Source organism: Lygodium microphyllum, chromosome 20 (genome assembly GCF_053477565.2).
Source record: "Lygodium microphyllum isolate KBCC chromosome 20, Lygodium_microphyllum_v1.1.10, whole genome shotgun sequence".
Lineage (NCBI taxonomy): Eukaryota > Viridiplantae > Streptophyta > Polypodiopsida > Schizaeales > Lygodiaceae > Lygodium > Lygodium microphyllum.
Genome location: NC_141154.1, coordinates 34949111 through 34971461, shown reverse-complemented (window position 1 = coordinate 34971461; position 22351 = coordinate 34949111). Strand labels below are relative to the sequence as shown.

At 42.1% G+C, this 22351-nt stretch overlaps 1 protein-coding gene across 1 annotated transcript; it reads left to right on the top strand.

Annotated features, from left to right (window-relative positions):
* The first annotated feature begins 461 nt into the window (after window positions 1-461).
* LOC148018830 (P-loop containing nucleoside triphosphate hydrolases superfamily protein) lies at window positions 462-21799 on the top strand. The gene is made up of 13 exons (XM_087701131.1): window positions 462-1527; window positions 7691-7876; window positions 16557-16742; window positions 18088-18171; window positions 18313-18354; window positions 18440-18511; window positions 18631-18729; window positions 18821-19021; window positions 19109-19147; window positions 19355-19459; window positions 19538-19606; window positions 19776-19901; window positions 20781-21799. The coding sequence occupies exons 1-13, from the start codon at window positions 589-591 to the stop codon at window positions 20988-20990; spliced, it is 2358 nt and encodes a 785-aa protein (XP_087557257.1). The 5' UTR covers window positions 462-588; the 3' UTR covers window positions 20991-21799.
* Window positions 21800-22351: the final 552 nt, after the last annotated feature.

Genomic DNA, 22351 nt, shown 5'->3' with positions numbered 1-22351 from the left:
TGTCTCAAGGGGAAGTATAAACCTCTAGCCCTCAATACACTCAGGATCTTAACTCTGTAGGAAATCTACGATGCACCAAATAAAACTTGATTTTAAGGAGTTAGCAAGGAGGTAGAATGTGGAGTAGTCAAAGGTAAATCATATAACTACTAGTGTGTACCAAGCATTGTAGGTAAAATTGACAAAAAGGGACTGGCCAGGTTGAGTTTACTTTTAAATTGGCCAATTTCTCGAAAATGTATATTGGGATAAATTTTTGATCATAATCTTATCATCTAATAGCATCTAAAGGTAGGTGCCATACAATGCTCACAAACAATTGAGGTTTAATGTATAATGAATGGTAAAATTGTCATAGTAAACATTCAGGTTTAAAAGCTCGAATTTTATAAGGTTTATAGCTATTAAAAATATTTTAGAAATCCCTCCAAAATTTTGAGGTAAAGGTCTTATCTAAAGTATTCTTAACCTTGGTGCCATGCAATGGCGTCCTTACCCTAAGTAGAGTAGAGTCCAGCAGGCGCGAGACATGAGGATTTTGTATTCGAGGCAACGTAATTGAAGCGTGCAACCACCACGGCAGCTGCCATGGGTCTCAGGAGTACGCCTGATGAGAGGAACAGAAACAAACATGCCCTGAAGCTTTCTCCATTCTCGCCAAGGTCGCTTTCCTTAAGAAAGCACAAACGCAAGAAAAGCCTGCGTGCCGATGACGACGCTGCACAGGATATCCAGCTCCAGCAGACCGATTCTGAAATCCCACAGACCCAGGATACAGAATCTGTACGGGAAGTCGATGGACAAGACGCCATTGATGAAGCGACAACTCCTCCTTCGTCCAAGAGCTCAGCGAAGAAGAAAGCCAAAGGGCAGCACCGGAGCTTAGATAGTGGCCTCCCTACAGACAGTGTCTCCCAGGAGCAAGAGCCCCCTCATGAGCTTGGTGAGGGTCCGGAATGTCAGCTCATGCAAAACGGTGTAGGAGAAGCAGAAGCTGATATAATGGGGCTTGGGAGGGATGCCATGAAATCTCAAATCACCCCCCTTGAGCTAAAAAAGCTGAAGAAGAAACAGAAGAGGCGAAAAAGCTTGGAACTTGCAGTCTCTGATGTTACAGATGCAGAGCATTCTGACAGGAGTGGTGGTGAAGATGCAGAGCTGCAGGGGACAGGACATAATGATGATAGACGTGATGGTGAAGAGGCCATGGATGCTCCAGAAATGGGGCATGCCTCAGGGAAGTCAAAGAAGAATTTAAAGGCAAAGGATGCAAGTGACAACGCTGGGATGGATTTACCAGGTGCATCAAGAAAAAGGAAAAAACATGCAGACAATGCAGTGCCTGATATAATAGATCAACAATCAGATGAAACACAGGTCGATGATGTGAAAAAGCCTAGATTGGATGCTAATGCATATGTTGCACAAGTTTCAGGAATTATGAGTAGCACTGGGTTTGACACACTTCCAGTCTCTGAAGCTACACAAAAGGCTATCAAGGATACTGGATTTACTCACATGACAGAGGTGAGTCCTAAGCTTTTTCTCTCTTACAAATAAATATAATAATCTCCATTTTGCAGTTGTCAGTAGCCAGAAGATTCCACGTGCTTGTTTTCAAGTCCGGAAAAATAAAAGAAAACAGAACTATAGTTGCTTCCAGTTCAGGAAAGCCAACATATTCCAATTGCAAGCATTTACTATGTTTGCAACGAAAAGGCCTCATGCTAAAAGCCAAAATGTTTTAATGCTCTATGTGAGAGTGAGCAATGGAATTGAAGGAACATGGAGAGAAGAGAAGAGAGTACGAGAGAAGATGAAACATAGATTCAAATTGAAGGAAGAGCACTCTGATCATTACACGAGTTAAAAGCCATGTGAAGATTTAAACCCCTAAACAAGCTCCTCATGATCTTGTGAACTCCCCTTTTGAAAGTGATGGGAAGGTGAGGAAGTCCATAACCACATAACCAATATCAATATCCCCTATGAAAGGGAGAGCACCTAAGGAAACTACTAGAGGAACAGTGAGGGATTGGTAGCAACTTGTGGAAGAGAAGGTAGCTTGATGGGTGAGACAAAGAGGAGATGCTCAATAGGACCTTACATACAAGAAGGGAAATGAAGTTACAAAGGTGGCAAAAAAAAAGGGTTCCATGTGGTTTCATTTGCCTTTGTAGGGCTTGGTAGGCCATTGGGCAGTCGACGTGCACCCTTTGTTCAATGCCTTGTCCTCTCTGGAGTGACTACTTGGATTCCCTTGGTAAGATAACCATCGCCTCTGTTTTTTCCTCATCAATCGGCACCCCTGAGTGGATGGGTTAGCTTGTTCTATTCTTAAACATCCCAAAAACACACCTAATCAATGAAAAACCCTAAAAAGGGAGGCAGTTCGAGAGAGTTTCAGTGGTCTCCCAAAAACCCTCATTTTTGGGGCATCCTTTTGTATCTATAAATAGACAGGTTGCCCTTATTCAATCTTATCCCGTCTGTGCAGGTTTCACATTTTCAAGGGCAAATTTCAGCCATTAGTTTGTTAGCAGATTAGTCAGTTCATGGTTGAGTCTGTACTTGTGGTACAACAGGATGGGCATAGAGATATTTTAGGCATTTTATTTGCCATTGTTTATTATGGTTTAGGCATTATTTGCAGCCAGTCGACCGGCATTTAATGTTGGCCGACCAGTCATATTTTGGGCATTTATTTGTCCTATATATTGTCTGGCTCCCTCCTCCACTTATTCATTCATCACTTAATAGTTCTTGGAGAGAGGGAGCAAGTGCCAGTGCCTCCACAACCGGTGATTCACATTGTATCTGTACTGTCTCATGTCTTGGTATATGGATTCCATTTTTCGAGCATACATCTGAGTTCTCATTTGTATTGTGTTCTCTCTTTCTTTTCATTTGTGTTGTGTTCAACAGTTTATTTCAGCACATGTTTATGCTTCCATTGCTGCACCACTTTTGACATGGTATCAGATGTCAGGATTTGTGTTTCTGCTATGTTTTCTTGTTGTTTTTTGGACTGTTTTCACCCTTGCTGATCAGGCGGCTGTTGCTCCATACATGCGACCTGATTGACTTGCGTTTTCTGCAGATTTGTCATTGCCTGCTGTCCAACACCTCTTGCTGCCTGTGTTTTCATCATCAGGCTGTTGGCGACAGTTCTCTACACCTGTGTGCAGCCTGTGTTTTGTTGTTTTCAGCACTATTTTGGGCTGGGCGACTGACAGAATAGTCTGTTTTTGTTATTTCTGGCAGATTTAAACTGATTTTTTGACTTTGTGCAGCAAATTTTGGCTTCTTTTGATCAGATTTTGAGTTATACTGTCTGTGAACTCTTGTTTTTTTGCAGTCTATGCTCGTGGTTTGGCTGTCCTCCCTCTTCAAATCCTTTCTTTTCTCTACTTTTTTTCTAAATTCCTACAGATGGCTCCTTTGTGCACCTCCACTGATGATACGCTATATGGAGATTCCAATGATGCTTTTGCAGCTTTTGAGAGGGGTTTGAAGACAAAGAAGTCGAAGGCCTAGTGTTACCACTATGGCAAGAAAGGTCATTTACAGAAGGACTGCACAGAGTTAGCGGCTTCTAGGAAGAAAAAGGAGCTGAAGACGAAACGGGATGCGGATTCCTCCGATGAGTCCTCATCTGCCTCAGATTTCGATTTCGATCCTCCGGCTAAGGCAAAGTCCAAGGTTTGGAAGGGATCCTCTTTTTCCGTTCGTGGGAAGGGCTTAGTGGCCCCTTTCTCAGTTGCTTTCTAGTGGTGGTGATGAGGTCATCCCTCACGACTCTCTAGTGCTAGAGAGGGAGTGTGAGAGGGTGGTGAGATAGGGCAGTCGTGCCTCATCTATATTTCTATACAGATGCACAGGATCCAAAGAGGGACATCCCTGACGCATCGACCGAAGTCTGGCAGGTACAAATCTTGGAGCTAGGATTGACATCTAGGTTCATGATGGGCTGGTTATTTGACCGAGAGCAGGTGGCTTTCGTTTGGAGCTCACATGAGGAGACACTTTGGCGATCTGGCCAAAGACGGGGAATCCATGGTCATTTATGTACTGCGGCCTTGGTGACAAGATGATCACGTATGCTACATCAGAGGCATTGTTGACAGACATTGAGAACTGCTATGATATTCTCTATCTTCAGGAGCTGGTACGATCGACATTGCCATCAGGTTCTCTCGGAGGCACCTTGATGGTGGCTTGCGCACCCACTACTTGGGTATCCATGGTTCTACTCTAGTGGATATTGTTGTGTGTACTATGATGCGATATTATCATTGTATATTGTATTGTATTAGATCACCCATGATCTGAGAGAGGGTGTTAGCAGATTAGTCAGTTCATGGTTGAGTCTGTACTTGTGGTACAACAGGCTGGGCACAGAGACATTTTAGGCATTTTATTTGCCATTGTTTATTATGGTTTAGGCATTATTTGCAGCCAGTCGGCCAGCACCAACTAGTCATATTTTGGGCATTTATTTGTTCTATATATTGTCTGGCTCCCTCCTTCACTTATTCATTCATCACTTGATAGTTCTTGGAGAGAACGAGCAGATGCTAGTGCCTCCACAGCCGGTGACTCACATTGTATCTGTACTGTCTCATGTCTTGGTATATGGATTCCATTTCTCGAGCATACATCTGAGTTCTCATCTATATTGTGTTATCTCTTTCTTTTCTTTTGTCTTGTGTTTAGCAGTTTATTTCAGCACATGTTTATGCTTCCATTGCTGCACCACTTCTGACACAGTCTACCTCCATGTGGCTGTCCAACCTTCACGACTATTGCCACCTCTCCCTCCAGCATCGTAGTGCCCTGGCGCCTTCCAATTGTCGCCCACTGTCAGGCGCTATCCCGTAGGCTGCGTTTGGCCTCCGGCTGCCATCGCCAACATCTCCAACATTAGGCGACATCCTATAGCTTGCGTTTGCTTCCTTCTGGAGCCACCTAGTGTCATCTTTATCTTGCGCAGCTGTTGCCTCAGTCTCTGGCAGCCATTGGTGTTAGGGTTTTGCAGTTTCCTCTCTCTTCTCACTCCGATTGGTGGTCACAGACTAGGGATCCGTCTCCGGTGGACGTCACACTTCAACATTGCTCTGCCCTTGAGCCCACTGTACACTCTTACATTCATTTACAACATTTATTTACTTCAGAGTTCTGTTCTCTCTCTCCCTTCTTCTGTTTGTGTTTGAGTTCTTGTGTTTGAGTTTTGAGTTTTGCCCTTTGTGTCTGCGTTTGTCTCTTTGTGTTTCTGTCGTGGTCGTACACTCCGTGTGTCCTCAGTGCAAACCCTAGCAGTTTTCTTCACAAGGGGTCCTTAGCTCTGTATGGATTATCGAGGGAACGGAGTACGGTGCTATTTCCCTAGTTGACAGGCTTTGCATATATTTCTAGACAGTTTCAGGTATGGAAGGTCCTCAACCACTTGTAGGCGAGACAACTCATAAAGAGTCATAACTGAGATGCCCCAAGTGATAATGTTGAAGATGCTCACTGTTCGTAGGCTTCTTGTAGTGGCTAGAGTTTGGAAGTGATGAAACTATGAGTCCTCAGTTGTCGGCTTGAAAAGAAATTGGGTCATCATGTAGAGGCCACTAGTTGTGCCTCACAACAAGCAATTACTAAACCGGTCTGAGAGTCGAGAACCTCGATTGCGGCCACTGTAAAGAAGACCGTTCGCCCCAACCGACTAAGTTGTTGAACAAATGACAAGTTCACCCCAAGTTGGGAGACATAGTAGACATCGTTTAGAGTAGTGAGATTCGGACCTTGGTTAGTAGTAAAATCGATGTAATTGTGAGTTGGAATGTGGCTCCACTATCCACAATCCAAGTGCTAGAAGAAGTGCTTGGTTGTGAAGAGTGGACCTTTGCAGTCACCTTGGTGGTAGATAGCTTGTAGATGCAAACAAGGCTCGTATCCTCACATTTCTCTTAAGAGATGAGGTGGGCCTCTGTAGACCAGCCAAACAAGCTTGCCAAGCAACATCATATTCAGGGTGTTCCATGAGTGGAGATGGCTTTCATGGCCATGTAGAAAAGCAACAATTGATTTATTCCATTTTTCACATAGGAAATTTAAATTTTCTCTCTCATCCTTCCTCAGCAATTTTCAGCTGATTCAGCCATTTGAGGTGGAGATTTTGTCGCATCTCTATCGTAAACCCTAGTCTACAGCAGAAATTAGGGTTTGACAGCCTCCTCAAGAAGCTTACTCAGAAATTGAAGGCCTAGAGACTTGTATTTCTAGTAGTGAAATTGGGGCAATTTTAGGAGATTCAAGTGGCTATTCAGCTAGTAAACATTTGGGGCTGAATTTATCACAGGAGCATAATTGAAGGCCAATCCTTGAGCAAACCAAGGGGCAAATTGGTTTGAAGGCTTGCTGGTCATAGGCAATTGGAGAGTGAAGGAGATTCTAAGAATCTCATTGTATTCCATCGAGATTGCAGTTTAAGTTAAAGTAATATTGCAAGGGGTGCTAGTTTTGCGGCCAACAGGTTGTCCATTGTCCAAGATTAAGTGGTAACATTTGCATTTTTAGTTTATGTGAATTTTATACTTGCTGTAATTGTTGATTAATCAGGTCATTACCACCATCTTCAAGAGGGAAGATTGGTTTCAAGGTGTGTTTTCTACTTGGAGGAAGCATTCAAAGCATTTGCACGTCTTAAAGTCATGAAATGCTTGAATTGAAAATTCAAAGAAGAACAGATTAGGTTGGTCAAAGAAAACATTGTTGATAAAAAAAGGCGAGTCCTTTGGGAGTGGTACAAGTAGTGAGGATGAGGCTAATGACATTCAGTTTGGAGATGAGGAGATGGATGTGGATGAGAATTGAGATGTTGATGATGTTCGACTCTGAAGTCTTGTGTAGGACAATGGACCTAAGAGTTAGGGATTTACGTTTAGGATATGATTGTTGTATAAATATTTCTATTAGCAATTCTCATGTGAGATGGATTCATTTTGATGTTTCATTGAAACATGGTATGTCTGAGTTATTCATTATGGCATTATCCTTCTTCTATATCTAAGGTTATGGTTGGTAAGGGATGATGGATGGGGCACACAAATGGTTGGTCTATTTAATGTTTGATTGTATTTTGTATATAGTGATGGATCATGTTTAATGCATGTTTTGCTATTGAGCTGGAAGTATATTTTTATGTCTATAAAATATTAATGATTTTGATCTTGAATGAAACCTACTTCGAAACCATATGAAACCCTTTTCATAACACTAGTTTCTAAAACCCCTGGCAACTATGCCCCATAAATTCCCTTCGTGTTCTATAGGACAGGAAGGCGTAATTTGCCACTTCAGTTACTACATCATATGATATTTTGTCTATCCTTTGGTCAAGAAAGGAGGTCTTTTCTACATGAGCTTGTGCACTCTTATAGAGCTCTCCAAAGCAGCTCACATGGGCATTTGTGGTAGATTTTGTATGTTGCATATTTTGAATTTCAAACCTTTAGAGTCAGGAATCTTGGCCAATGCTTTATTTAAATAGGTGTTGGCAGTGGGATGATTCTTTGACTATGAAGGAGGACCTATTAGTTAATTAAATCACAGCTAGTCTTCTATTTTTTTTTTTGAAAGAAAATTTACAAAAAGTATTAATCTCATCCCCTTTCTTTGGGGATTGTGAAATTGTTTGGAGCAGATTCAGGCACGATCAATCCCATCGCTTCTTACCGGAAAAGATGTTCTTGGAGCTGCTAGAACTGGTTCTGGGAAGACCCTTGCATTTCTTATACCTGCTGTGGAGCTTCTTTACCATGCACATTTCATGCCACGCAATGGGACCGGGGTGATTATTATTTCTCCCACTCGAGAACTGGCTATGCAGGTTTGCAGAAATCCAAAGTTCTACCACTAATTCTGTATTCTGTTCATAAATTTAGATAAATTACCTGGGCCATGCAGGTTTTGATTGATACTATTTGAAGCATCTCTTTGCAACTAGAATTTATTTTGAGCAAAGTCATATATTGTCAAGGTGCCCAAGGCAAGACAGTGGTGCCAAAAGAAACTTTGTGTCAGCCAGAGTAGTCGGTGGTTTTGTGATTAAGACCCTTTATAAAAGACATATGAGTGTTTCTAGCTGCTGGAAACTTTAATGAAATATACATTGAGCTCTGCTGCATTGCCATCAATGTGTTGCATTGAACCAATGGTGCAAACTATTTAGATGGCTGTTTTAGTAATTGTTTCCATGCATTTAGAATCATGAACTCAGGTACTTTGGAAATCCCTGAAAGCTTGGGGACTCTTTAAGTTTTCCTTGCAAAGATTGGGGTTTCCTTTAATTGACAATGAAAAAGTTCCAAGGGAATAATCGAAAAAAGCCAATGTGAGTTCATGTTGAAGTCTGGCCTATTGTATGCTGTAAAATATTGTCTTCACACATACATTCAGAGTTACAATGTGGTAGAGAAATAAGTCGCAGGCAACCAACAATGTCCAGTCTCGACTCTTATCTGTGCATGCTGTAGAACTAGTGGACATGAACAGCAGGATAGCAATTAAAGAGAACTTACCAGGTTCCAAAGGAGTGAAGAGAGGAAGGCACACAAAATGAAAAGTTAGACTTTGAATGTAGATGAATGGTTCTTTTTCTTAGCTTCAGTTACCCATGACCTGAATAGACTAGTTTTTGCAGTTGGAGGTGAAGCCCCTTGTTTCCAATTTGGTCGTGACTCGATTCCCCTTGTCCAAGGGTGGGGTGGTTTCTTTTTGAGGTGCAAGCAATTCTCATAACTTTTCATATGGCATTTTCTTTGCCACAGGAGAGCTCATTTCTGGGTAGTTTCAAATCCACCATAGGTCAATCACAAGTCTAGGAGTCCCTATTGCGAGAGGTCATTCTAATGTAAGTAATGCATATTCAGTTTTGAGCTGTGAAAGGACGAATGCCCTATAATTGAGTTTATTATGATAGGTCTTTACAAAAAAAGTTTGAATCTTGCTAGTCTATGCTTCTTCATCATAATTGCTTGATGGCAAATTCACCAAAGGAGCGAAATTAGAGCTATTCTAAGAGGTGACACCCATCCAAAGTGTTGCGAATTGCTCTAGATTGCAGCATTTTCTCATGGCTTGGTTTCAATGTAGCTCAATTCTAAGGTGCAAACTTTCAATTTAATGAAAGTTTCACATTGTAGCTTGTAAGTTGTGTGTATGTGAAGAGCAAGTCAATTAAGTCACGATGATGGCTTAAGTAACCCTAGTAAATAGTGGGCGACATTGGCAAAAGTTGTACAAAGTTATGTCTAGTAGCTACTTGTGAGTACTTGGTGTCAGTTTGGGGTCTAGGCCATTGATTGGGCCATTAAATGTCTAGTGGTGAAATTGTGGGACTAGGGATTAATTAATAAATTAATGCTAGTCCAAGGCCAATTAATGTTGGTATCATTAAAGGTCCCATGGGGGTTAGCACATTTATTGTTAATGGATACTAGTCAGTTCTTGGCCAGGATCAAATGGACAAATAATTATTTTTACAATTTAAACAATGAAGATTACAATTACAATTATAATGAGAAGGTTGCTAAGTAGCAAAAGAGGTTGCTACTTGTCAAAATTATCAAGTTGAGAGAAGATTCTTGGGGGATTGTTTGAGGGTTAGTCTAGCATTTAGAGATTGAGGAAGGAGTTACCATCGGATAAGCTTTGATAGAGGCGACAAGTGATTGTGCAGAGCAACAAGATAGAGGCAGTAGGTTTCCTTCTTAATCTTAGTGAGAGGTGGCGATATAAGAGGAGGGCTCATAGTTGTATTGGGGGGTTTTCCCCTTTTCAAGTTGTTGGTCCCATCAAAATTGCCATTAGAGCTATTATTCAAAGGATACTCCTTTCAATTGGATTTCTCTCTCATCCTTTGACATTTCCTTAGCAATTCTTAGTAGATTCTAGCTATTGGTAAAGATCAATTTAAGTTGTTGTTGAAACCCTAATTTGTAGTAGCCATTAGGATTTCCATAGCTACCTTCAAATCCATACACAAGTATTGAATACCCAGGTACTCGATGTAGTAGTTGAAGGCATTAATTTGCTGTTGATATGAGGGGTAGCCTAAGCCCATTCCCAAATTTTTGTGGTTCGCATGTGAGAGTTTGATGACCCAAAATGAGCTCAGTTTTTTGTACAATCAAGGGGCAAATTGTATGCAAGGAGTGCTGTTTTTTTATGACAGCCATTTGTATTGAAGATTGAAGGAGATGTATCTCAATGTACTTCAACCTTATAGCAATGCCAAATAAAGAAATACCACAAGGGGCATCTATTGTTGGAGCCAATTGGGTATTAAGTGTAAAGTGCGTATTTTGAGATTTGTGCTGAGTCAAATTAGGTTATCATTGTGGAGAATTGCCCTAACACAGAAACTCAAACACAATTGTACCACAAAGCACAAACTGATAATAGAACACTTACGGTTAGGGTAACTCAAAGACAATAAATACAGTGAATAAGAATTGAATGAATATGAATAATACAATGCTCATGCCGCAAACACACTATGTAGTGAAGGAATATTGACCCTCAAACTTTGGTGTCTCGATGATCAGGGCAAAGAGTGTGAGTTGGAGAGAGTGTCTTAATGCGATGGATTCTGAAACACAGCAAGGTAGCCTTTGTAGGTGTTTGGCAATAGCAAACACAGTAGTAGGCAGCTGGGGTTAAAGTAGGGGAGAGAAAATTTGCAAACGCAGCAGGCTAGCGACAGCCTAGTCAGCAAAACACAGATTTGTGATGACATCGCAGTCAAGCTGGCAGCCAGCACAGCAAACTGCAGCTGTGGGAGGTGTCCCTAGTAGTAGACAGTCATAAGACGTAGCCTCTAGGTGGTTGCAGGCTGTAAATGCAGCCTCCAGGTGAAGGTGGAGAACAGTTGGCATCAGGGAGTTGAGGAAGCGGTGAGAAGAAGGCTTCAAAATAGGTGCTAGATGGTAGTAGATAGTGTGAGACAACTTTCTTGAGTGGGTAGCAGAGCGAAGAGCATAGCTGAGAGAGATGGAGGTTGAGCAAGCGTGAGCGAGAGAGTGTGACGGCTGAAGAGTGAGTGAGCAGAGTGAAAGTACGAAATCGATAAGAGTGTACCAACAATGTGTTGGTACACAAAGCATAAAATGTATTTATACTTAGGGCACGTAAAGGGTGCATTTACATGTACAATGTGCGTGTACTATACGTGGGGGTTACCGGGACTTTATCCCAACAACCTCCCACTTAAAGGTCCGATGTGAACCACTAGCTAACCAACTCCCACAAGTCGAATGCAATGCTTGTGCTGAGCTTTGCTTAGGCTTTTAGTGAGAACATCTGCAGGGTTATCTTGTGTTTTAATCTTGGTCAATGTGATTTGACTATCTTTTAGAATCTGTTTGATGAAGTGATATCGCACATCTATATGCTTTGTGCGTGAATGATACATGGCATTCTTAGCCATATACACAACACTCTGGCTATCACATCCCAAAACTGCAGTACCCATAGACATGCCGAGATCATCTGCAAGTCTGCTCAACCATATAGCTTCCTTAGAAGCTTTAGAAGTTGATATGTATTCAGCTTCAGTGGTACTTAGTGCAACGATGTTCTGCAACCTGGAACACCAAGAAATAGCCCCACCAACAATTGTAAAGACATACCCGTTGGTGGACCTACGAGTATCCAAGTCACCTGCCATGTCTGCATCACAATAACCCTGCAAACTAAGTGCACCCTGCCCATAGCAAATACTTTTTCTTTTTGTACCCTTAAGGTATCGAATAATACACTTGACAGCCTTCCAATGTGCTTTGCCAGGATTTGACATAAACTTGCTAACAACTCCCACTGCATGAGCAATGTCTGGACGAGTATTAACCATAGCATACATAAGAGAGCCACAAGCTGATGCATAAGGAACTCCCTTCATAGCATTTGCTTCCACGTCATCTTCGGGCTGTTGGCTTTTCTAAGCTTGAGATAAGGAGGTAAGGGTACCCCAAAAGGCTTAGCTTCAGCCATGTTAAATTTGTCCAATACCTTTCCAATGTACTTTTCTTGAGATAAAAATAGCAATTTCTGCATTCTATCTCTACGAATCCTCGTGCCCAAAATATGCTCTGTATTCCCCAAATCTTTCATGGAGAAAGCTGATTTCAGCTGATTTTTGAGAGCATCCAAGCTAGTCTTTCTTTTTCTAGCTAGTAATATATCATCCATACATAAAACAAGTATGATGGGATTGCCCTCTGTATCCTTTCTCATGTATAAGCAATGATTTGCATGGCTGCGTGTAAACTCTTGAGATAGCATAAAAGTGTCAAACTTTTTGTACCATTGCTGTGGTGCTTGCTTCAGCCCATACAGGTTGCATTTTAGCTTACACACCATTTGCTCTTTCCAGGAACTACAAAACCCTCGGGCTGTTTCATGTGGATTTCCTCATCAATGTCACCATGCAAGAAAGCTGTTTTACATCCATTTGATACAGCTCTAAATACAAAACAGCAATAAGAGCAAAAAGCAAACGTAAAGTGGTCATCTTCACAACAAGTGAGAAGACCTCTTGGAAGTCAATCCCTTCCTTTTGTGCATACCCTTTGGCAACTAGCCTTGCCTTGTACTTGGGTTTCCCATCAACTGTCTTTACTTTGTACACCCTTTTGTTTGGAAGTGGCTTTCTTCCCTTGGGCAGTGACACAAGATCCCAAGTATCATTTGCATATAGAGATTTAATCTCTTCCCGCATAGCTAGCTCCCACTTATTGTTGAACTCACATGACTTGGCCTCTTTTTATGTAAGAGGCTCACCCTCATCTGTAAGCATCACATAATGCAAGGAGGGGTCAAACCTATATGGTTGCCTTCTTACGTGTGTAGACCTGCGTACCCAATGATCTGTGAGAGTGCGCAACGGAAGAAAAACACGAACACAGAGGAGGAGAGAGAGACAACAGAAAGATGAAGGAAGAAAATCTGCACTGACTGTAATGAATGTTGAATACAAAACTGTGGATCAGTCCCTGCACGCAGCCCGAAGCATCAGTGAGGGCACCAGATCAGGCTGATGATGACGGCAGCACCGAAGATGGAGGAAGATGACGGAGTCGGAGTGTGCACCTGCCAAAGAAGGAGGGAAGATGATAATACAACTGACTACCAAGTGGGAAATTGCTATAAATAGCCAAAAATCCCAAAAATTGGCCGACCTGAAATTTGAGGCCATAAATATGTCCGACCAGCATTTAATGCTGGTAAAAATGCCAGGAATGCTCAGAAAAATCCCGGAAAGGGTGGACAATGTCCGGCAGGTGAGGCAGGCTGAAGAATGCAGAAACTGCCCTGGGAAATGCACATAAAATCCCGACTAGAGGAGAAAAATGCACTGAAATGCAATAAACTGAGTGCTCTAGAATGAGCTACCTCCTCCGTCAAAACAAGTGATAGACAAGTCAGAGCTCCTAAAGTCCTCGTCTGACTCAGACTGAGGCTCACAGGCAGGAGATGACAAGGCATGACAAACATGATTGCTAACACCCCCTCTCAGATCCTGGATGTGGCTGAATGCCAAGGGAGAAACGGATCCTGGGGTGGTAAGAGGAATGCCAAGGTCGATGAAGTCCGTCGATGTAGACTGCTGTTGCTGAAGGAGCTCCTCACGATCCTGGGAATCCCCCTCTAAAACACTAGGGGCCAGGGAATCCACAGCCGCATCACCGAGATCGTTCCCCTCTGAAAGGGATGGGAGATACGAGGGAACCACCGGAGGAGAGGGTGGGGGATGGGAAGGAACCTGTGGAATAGAAGGTGCATAAGCGGGAACGGGTGTAGCAATAGATTGCCTCGGAGGACCCTGCATCAAAGAAGGGGAATGGAGCCTGTAAAGCCCGCTCTCCTGCCAACTTGTAGATAAGACAACTCCTGTAAAAGAATTCTCAATAACAACGGCATGCTCGGTGAAGATCACTCGTGTGCCAAGCCTCGTAAGGCCATAAACTGAGAGGAGGGGACGGCCCAAATCCGGAACATGTAGGGCCTGTGAAAAGGAGCTCGAAGGTCGGTCGGTAAACAAAGCCAATGTGCCAACACCACTAATAGGCACCGATAAAATGTCACCAACAGTGATTGAACCCTCTAATGGACGGAGATCCTGTAACAAATCACCTCGGGGAGTCATATGACTCGAAGCACCACTGTCCACTAACCAAGGCTGCACAGAAGACATTGCAGCCATGGAAGAAGGATCCTCCAAAGCATGGATATGAAGGAACACTGACTCATGGGTAACAACGGGGGTAGAGGTAGAAATAGGCTCCGATGTAGATCCATCCTTCGCTCCCGGACGAAGGTGAGGGTACTTCTGCCAGCATTTCTCTTCGGGATGTGTCCCTTTCCCACAGTGTGGGCACTTCGGTCTCTCTGAATCTGAGTCAGAGCCTGAAGAACTGTCCTTCGTAGCCTTTGACTTCGTCTTCTTCTTCTTCTGTCCTCCCGAACCTGCAACAAAGGCTCTAGTGGAGTCGGATCCACTAGCACTGACCTCTCTGAGTCGCTCGTCACGCTCCAAGACAAGCGGGGATAGCTCCTCCCATAGAAGCTTCTCGCGGGTCCTCGAGGTAAGAAGGCTGGTGTAGAAGACATCAAACCGAGGCGATGGCAGCTGAGTCAAAAGAATCATAGCCATGTCTTTAGAAGATATCGTCCGTGTCAGAAGTGGTGCAGCAATGGAAGCGTAAAGAATATGCTGAAATAAATGCTGAAACACAAGACAGAAGAAAGAATGAACACAGTAGACAGATGAGAACTCAGATGTATGCTCGGGAAATGGAATCCATATCGAACACGAGACAGCAGCATACAACGGTGAGTCACTGGCTGCGTGGGCTCCTCAGCACCGGCTCCTCTCTCCCAGAAGGATCTCCACTGATGGCTGAAGCACCAAAGACTGTGGAGGAGGAGCCCTATAAATAGCCACAAAAGTGGGGAGCATAAAATGCAGGTCGGCCAGCATTTAATGCTGGTCGGCCAGCAACAAATGCTAAAAAATACATCATAAATGGCCACAAAAATGTGCCATAAAATATTGCATAAAATGCTACATAAAATGCCCAGCCTCTGCACACAGACTCACACCATGAGCTGACTAATATCTGCTAACAGTCCGCCGAGGGATGCAAGCTCATCCCTCATATCCTGTAATCTGTTGATGTGGTCCTTCATGGAAGGACTATCATCAATAGCGAGCATCCGCAACTTCTTTTCGAGAGATATGCGGTGGGCAAACGTCTTCTGTTGATAGAGAGACGCGAGCTTTCTCCACACGTCTGCTGCAGTCTTCAACCTGTGAACATGAACAAGGACAGAATCTTGCAAACTCAGAAAGAGGAAAGATCTGGCTCTAGAATTAAGCCGATCCCATAAGGCTGCACGATCCATAGATGTCCCATCTGCGGGATCTACCTTAGGCCGAGGAATAGGAACAGAAACAGGCTCCCAAAGATCGAAGGAGTCCAAGATACACTCCACCTTGCAGGACCATAGAGAAAAGTTGGAGCCATCCAACCGGTCCTCTTTGGGCAGCTGAGGAAGTACGGGTACGTGTACAGGGGGTACCAAAGGCTGCATCTTCGGCCCACTGGAAGCGGCTCACCGAGATACATGAATAGAAGGGGGACGAGAAAGAGGAATAGACTCCGGACGACGGTCCTCGTGATAGAAATCACGTCTCCGTTCAGATGAGTGTCGAGACAAAAGCTCGTCATCTGAGTCATCAAAGTCCGTAAACTGATGAAAAGACATCTTCCAATCTGCAAAACACCAAACACCAAAGAAAACTGTGCCGAAGCCGAAGTATGACCAGTAGTATGGTCACCAACCACCAAAACGTAGGCTGTGATAGCCTACAAACACCTGGAGCTGCAAAATGCAAGGGTATCTAATGAAGATCACCAGAACAGAAACCGCCAGTACAAAACGCAGCCTGGGAGAGGGTCGCCAGCAGGAGATGAGCCGCTAGGAGTGGAAACAACCACCAGTCCAACAATTAACTATTGTTCTAACTCACATATGCATTTGCGCTTGGTAAAAGATTCATGGTTACATGACAATTGGAGGGCAAACAGGTTTACAAAGTCTTGTGACAAGGTGCTCAACTTACAGCTATTTAGTGACACACTTGTTGGATGGTAAGGAATAATGGAAAAGGGTTAATTTATGATTAAGACTGGAAATCTTGATTTTATCAGAATTTAATCAGAAGTTGTAACAACGTGTGTGGCTTCTCTAATGGTGCATTTGAAGATTGAAAGTTCTCAGCCATCACCCTCTCTAACATGCGTGGGATTGGACATTTCATATCATATATAATTTGAATAGCTTGACAAGTTAATCCACACATTCTTTGCAGCTCTATGCTTTATGCATTTTATGTAAGCGCTAGTTGCTAGCTACTACTGACCTGATGATTTAGCCCTCTATAAATATTGTTGAAATCCTGCTTGAGGTTTACTCGGTTGATTTTTTGTTTTATGTTGAAATAGATCTATGGAGTTGCCAGAGATCTTATGAAATACCACAAGCAGACCCATGGCATTGTCATGGGAGGTGCTAATCGTCGTACTGAGGCTGAGCGGCTTTCGAAAGGCGTTAACCTTTTGGTTGCTACACCTGGAAGACTTTTGGATCATCTTCAAAATACTAAAGGGTTTCTCTACAGGAATTTGCAGGTTAAAGTCTTTCTAACACTTGTGTTTTGAAGAGTTTTCTTACCTTCTGGTCTTTTAACAAGCATTTAGAAAAAGATGAGGCTCTTACACTGCTGCATGAATCCCACTCAGAGGAGTTCTTAAGTGACAGGTTTGCATGCTCGGAGTTGTCTACTTGTAACATATACTACATCTTTATAATATATGTGGATACGGAAAAACATGAAAAGACAGAACTTATGCCCAAAGTTTTGCACTACTTGCTACTTAGCCACAGTTGTGGAAAACATTGCAACCTGAAGGGAAGACCATTTTAATTGTTTGAGATGTTCATGATACTAGAACTACATTTCCTTGGACTAAGCAGTTCTTCAAATGAAATCATATGATGTTTAGTAGTATGACTAATATGGTTCAGTTCCGGGCAAGTTTGGTCTATGCCTGTTTTTTTATAAATTTCAGAAAGGATAAAAACAGTTTCTAATGTAATCTCTTGTACATGCTTGCTAGATGCTTCTGTTTGTTGTTCAACTAACAGGTGTTGGAGAGATCTTAAACTGGGTGTCTGATTATTGTCTTTCCAGTGAAATCAAAGATGCGTAACTTTTGGCTATCCATGCCTTCATAGTTGGGTGCATGCCATAGAAATGTCTTGAGGGGTTCGACATCCTAAGATGCACAACTTTTGATGAGCCATGCCTTTGCAGTTGGGTGAGTGCCAAAGGAGGGTCTTGGGGAGTTCAGTCATGGGACCTTAGTATGAGGGTTGTGCTATAGCAGCTTAGTTTATCCTGATTTAGACACATATTGAAACTTAATTCGTTCGGATAGGCTTGGTCAGTCTAGAGCATTGCTAAATATGGCTACCAGTGTGGAATTTTCAAATTTTGAAGTATAAACAATGTGCAGGGCTGTTTGGGTTTGAAGATTAAATGAATAGTTGTGGAAGGCGCAAGAGTATCCAAATTGCTCATGAATGACTACAGTTCACAGGTCTATACATACATTTTCCTGCTAAGATGTGCATTTATTGTCCACATACTGGTCAATAAGTTCCCCCATATATCCTTCCCTTGGTGAGTTTTTGCCAGTTCCACCAGCCATCTAGTCTTCCATCATGGGTGCACATGAATGGAAAACACAACCTTTGATGTCTTACTGTTTAAACATTTTGGTAATAGCTGAAGTTTTTTTGTTGAATAATAAGCATTTATATGTTTATTCAGATTAATGTTGAAGTTTGTGTCGGTTCTTGGGTTATTGAATCTCAGTTGAACTTGCATTTTATGTGGGTTCTTGGGTTATTGAATCTCAGTTGAACTTGCATTGAGGTTTCTTGTGACAGAATGATGTTTGTTTCTGCCAGTGTTTGGTAATTGATGAAGCTGATAGAATTTTGGAGATTGGATTTGAAGAAGAGATGAAACAAATCATCAAAATCTTACCAAAGGCAAGGAGTTCATCATATGTCATGCTTTGTCAAATGCTGATATAAGACACAAAATATGTTAGTTTGTGCTTTTGATTGATCAAGAACCGAGTAACATTCTAAATGCAGGTGCTCTCTTTTGTTGTTTTTTTCCTTTGGTAGGACCGGCAAACAGTTCTATTTTCAGCCACTCAAACCACAAAGGTGAGGCATTTGCATACTGGACATGGTATAGCACTATTCTGTTGATAGTTCAGGTCAAACACCTACTGTTATGAGCCCTTTGCAGGTGGAAGATCTTGCTCGTGTATCTTTCAAGAAGGCCCCTTTGTATATTGGAGTGGATGATGGGCGGTCTAAGGTATGTGATACTTTACTGGAACGGTTCAATCTTCTCAGGCTGTATAGCTACAGGAATCTTTTTTCAAGGGACGTTGAGTTACTCAGCGTATGCTCACTTTTTTAGAGTGTTTTTCTCAGGCAACTGTTGAAGGTTTAGAGCAGGGCTACTGTGTTGTTCCAAGTGCAAAGCGCTTTCTTCTTCTTTTCACATTCTTGAAGAAGAACTTGAAAAAAAAGGTGATTTGTGAATGTTTCAATATGCTGCTTTCAGCATGTCTGTGCTTATGTTGTTTGTAGATATTAACTAGAAATCTTTGTTTATGACTAGATTATGGTGTTCTTTTCGTCCTGCAACTCTGTAAAGTTTCACAGTGAACTTCTCAATTACATAGACATTCCTTGCTCTGATATACATGGTAAACAAAAACAACAAAAACGTTCTACAACATATTTCGAGTTTTGCAATGCTGAAAAAGGCATTCTGCTGTGCACTGATGTTGCTGCTAGAGGTCTTGACATTCCTGCAGTGGTAAGCTCAATGTTTGATAACTGATTATTTTGTAGTCATGCCATATATTAGTGGATGTTGATTTGTCCCTGCTCACGTGCTTGCCAGGATTGGATTATTCAGTATGACCCTCCAGATGACCCAAAGGTAACGTTTGATGTCTGCACTTTGATACCTTGGCTATTCACCAGCTTTATGTTGTGGTGATGTTTGCAGTCCTCATGAACATGTATTTGATATGGATTCAATCTAACTGTAATTCTGCAGAATCTGTCAAAATAGTCAGTCAAAAGATTGGAGTGAATATATTATGATACAGTATTGTGTTTGATTCTTCTTTTGACTCCTGTACAGGAATATATTCACAGAGTGGGTCGAACTGCTAGAGGTGAAGGTGCCAGAGGAAATGCTTTACTATTTCTTATACCAGAAGAGCTGGGTTTTCTGTCATATCTGAAGGTATTGTGTGTTCTATCCTTTATTTTGTGCATATAGTTTCAAAAACTATTTTATGACCACTGCTGCCTGCTTTCTCAGGGTGCGAAGGTGCCCCTCAATGAGTACGAGTTCCCAGCAAATAAGATTGCTAATGTCCAATCACAACTGGTTTGTTGTCAACCCTCTACAGGCTTCTTGTTAGAGTGACACATCAAACAGTTCCTCTTATCCTGCTAAGTTTGTTTGCATGCCATTTCCATCAAATATGTCAATCTGGAGGTTTGAATTGGAGGCTATTTGTTTTGATTCTGGGAAAAATTGTTACTTTCTTTGGCAGGAAAAGCTGATTGAGAAAAACTATTATCTTCATCAGTCAGCCCGTGATGCTTACAGATCATACATCCTTGCTTATAATTCACATGCAATGAAAGATATTTTTAATGTACATCGCCTCGATCTCCAGGTGTGTTTCCTCTTTGCATGTAGTAGTTGGATACACGTTTTACAGATGCCTTTCCAAGAAGCAATGTAGACTTACGTTGTAGATGGCTTTCCAAGAAGCAGTTTGAAGTTTCTAGTTGCAGTTCTGCTTCTTAAAGGCAAAGTGAATGGAAACTACACTCAAAACTTTATCCTCTTTAAAGTTTCTATCATGTTGCAATATCTACATAATACCATATTTGGGTGGTTGCTGTCAATTTGCAAAGCAAAGCCAAGGCCTGCAAGTAGTTGTGTTATGCAAGATGTACATCTGATTAATTGTTCTAACTCATGGGAACTGTGTTTAAGTGGCTACAGTTAATTTGTTAACAATACAAAGCCCTGCAATGAGTTGTGGTCTACATGTATATCAGTTGTTGTAAAGGCCTTTCTCTAGGTTGTGAAGACCTTTCATCCAAGACTTTGAAGATATCAGAATGAAAACATTTGGGAAAATGTGAGTGAGAGGGAGGATGGGATTGATTGGAGATTGCCACAGTTGGAGATTGGAGAGTCATGATAGTAAGCATCTGCTTGTGTACAGTTGTCATGATAGTAAGCATCTGCACGTGGTTAAAGGTTGCAGGATTAATAGTCAAAAAATGAAAAATGAAAAATCCTATCTTAATGTGCAATAAGTGTAGGCATCATCGTCTGGGCAAGCTCTCAAGGTATACAAGTATGTCCATTTGGAGATGTGAAGCTATATGCATGTGAGATACAGTGATGCAGATCTAACACCATCCAGTGGGTACAGGGGGATGTAAAATGCGATGTGTGTGCACACGTGCAATTCTCATAGAAACAATCCCTATTCACTTGAAGCAACAAAAGGAAACTGACAGGTTTTTTGCCTTTGCAGGCCGTGGCATTATCTTTTGGCTTCACGTGTCCTCCGAAGGTAAATCTCCAGATTGACAGCAATGCAGCCAAGTTTAGGAGGAAAGGAATGAGAGGGCCTAATGCAGGGAAAGGCCGCTTGGAGGGGAAGGGCAGTGGTCATACTTTCAGTTCAAAGAATCCTTATGGGAAGCGTGGTGAAGGAGATAAAAGGCAGCTTGTGCGCATATAAAAGTTCTATGGGCAGTCCCTGCGATATCTTGAGAGCAAAAGGAAGAATGCTCTGTGATGTTGGTGCAGCTTTTCTTTCATCGAACATGAATGAGAGCTTCAAAGAAGTGACTAACATGGCCAGCAGTTCAAGCTATCTTTCTTCATTTCAGAGACACTGGTCAGGGCACTCACACATGAATCCAATGGCAATGGCCCCTTTAGGTTCAGGTTGCTGTGTGTGTACCTAGCATCATATTTTATCTGTGGCAATGGCAGAATAATGAAGCAAAAACCGTGGACAAAGTAAGCCTTCCCAGTTGTGTGGGCCAGACTTGCATCTTGAAATAGCTGTCACATGGCAACACTCTTCAAACATGTGGAGCTTGAAGTTTCATGCTTGAGAGCATGTCCGTCAACCAGTTGATCAATCAACTGCTCCATGGCAGCTTCCAGATCATAACTAGCCAGGCGAGACTGTAGCTAGGTAACAGACAGTTCACATCATAATCTGTCATCGGCTAACCAAGACAAATTATACTGCCTCTACTTTCTTTAACACTATTGCACAGGTTTCATGGTGAAGATAATTATCAAGAATTTGAAAATGTGATTGGCTTAGCTGTCTTAAACTTGATGATTTAAGCTAAACAACCATATGGCCAAGGCATTTGTGTGGCCCAAGTTTACATACTATTGAAGCACCTAGGGTTGGTTCTCTTGCAACATGAGTTTCATGTGTGCTGTATTCAGCCGTGACGCTGAACCACACACCAAGATCCTTCAAAGATGTATTTTACCTTCAAGTAGTATGAGAGCAAATTTTTATGATGCTTTGTTCTATGAGTTTAATGGTGGATAGGCTCAAAATGTTGAGATTGAGCCTGTGTGGTGAGTTCAGATGAAAGTTGCAGATGGCTAATCATAGTGGGAGCTAAAAGCTCTTAAGAAAACCATCCAATACCTTCATTATGTCCATATGTCCATGAGCATGCATGTGCAACACCTATATCTTTCCAAAATCTCCATTGTCTCCCAAGTATCCTTTTATGAATTTATGAACTAGCTAAACTCAGGAGAGCTTGTTTGGAAAAGGAAAACAGGAGGGGAAGATTCTTTCAAAGTTTCTTTTTACATGTGCAGGAAAACACACCCCCTTGAATGCGGCTTGTAGGTGCATGAAATTGCTCAACAAAGAAAGTGTAAGTGTGCTTTTGGATTGATGGCTCCTCAGATGGTTAAAACTCTTAACATGTAATAATTTGGAAATTAGGTAAGTTGTTTCTTCAGGCTTGAAGATGCATTCGAGGAAACCAAGTTTTTGCCTCCTTTCCCATACAAATAAAAGCTTAGTATGAGCTCTTTTTGCTTCATGGGTATTCT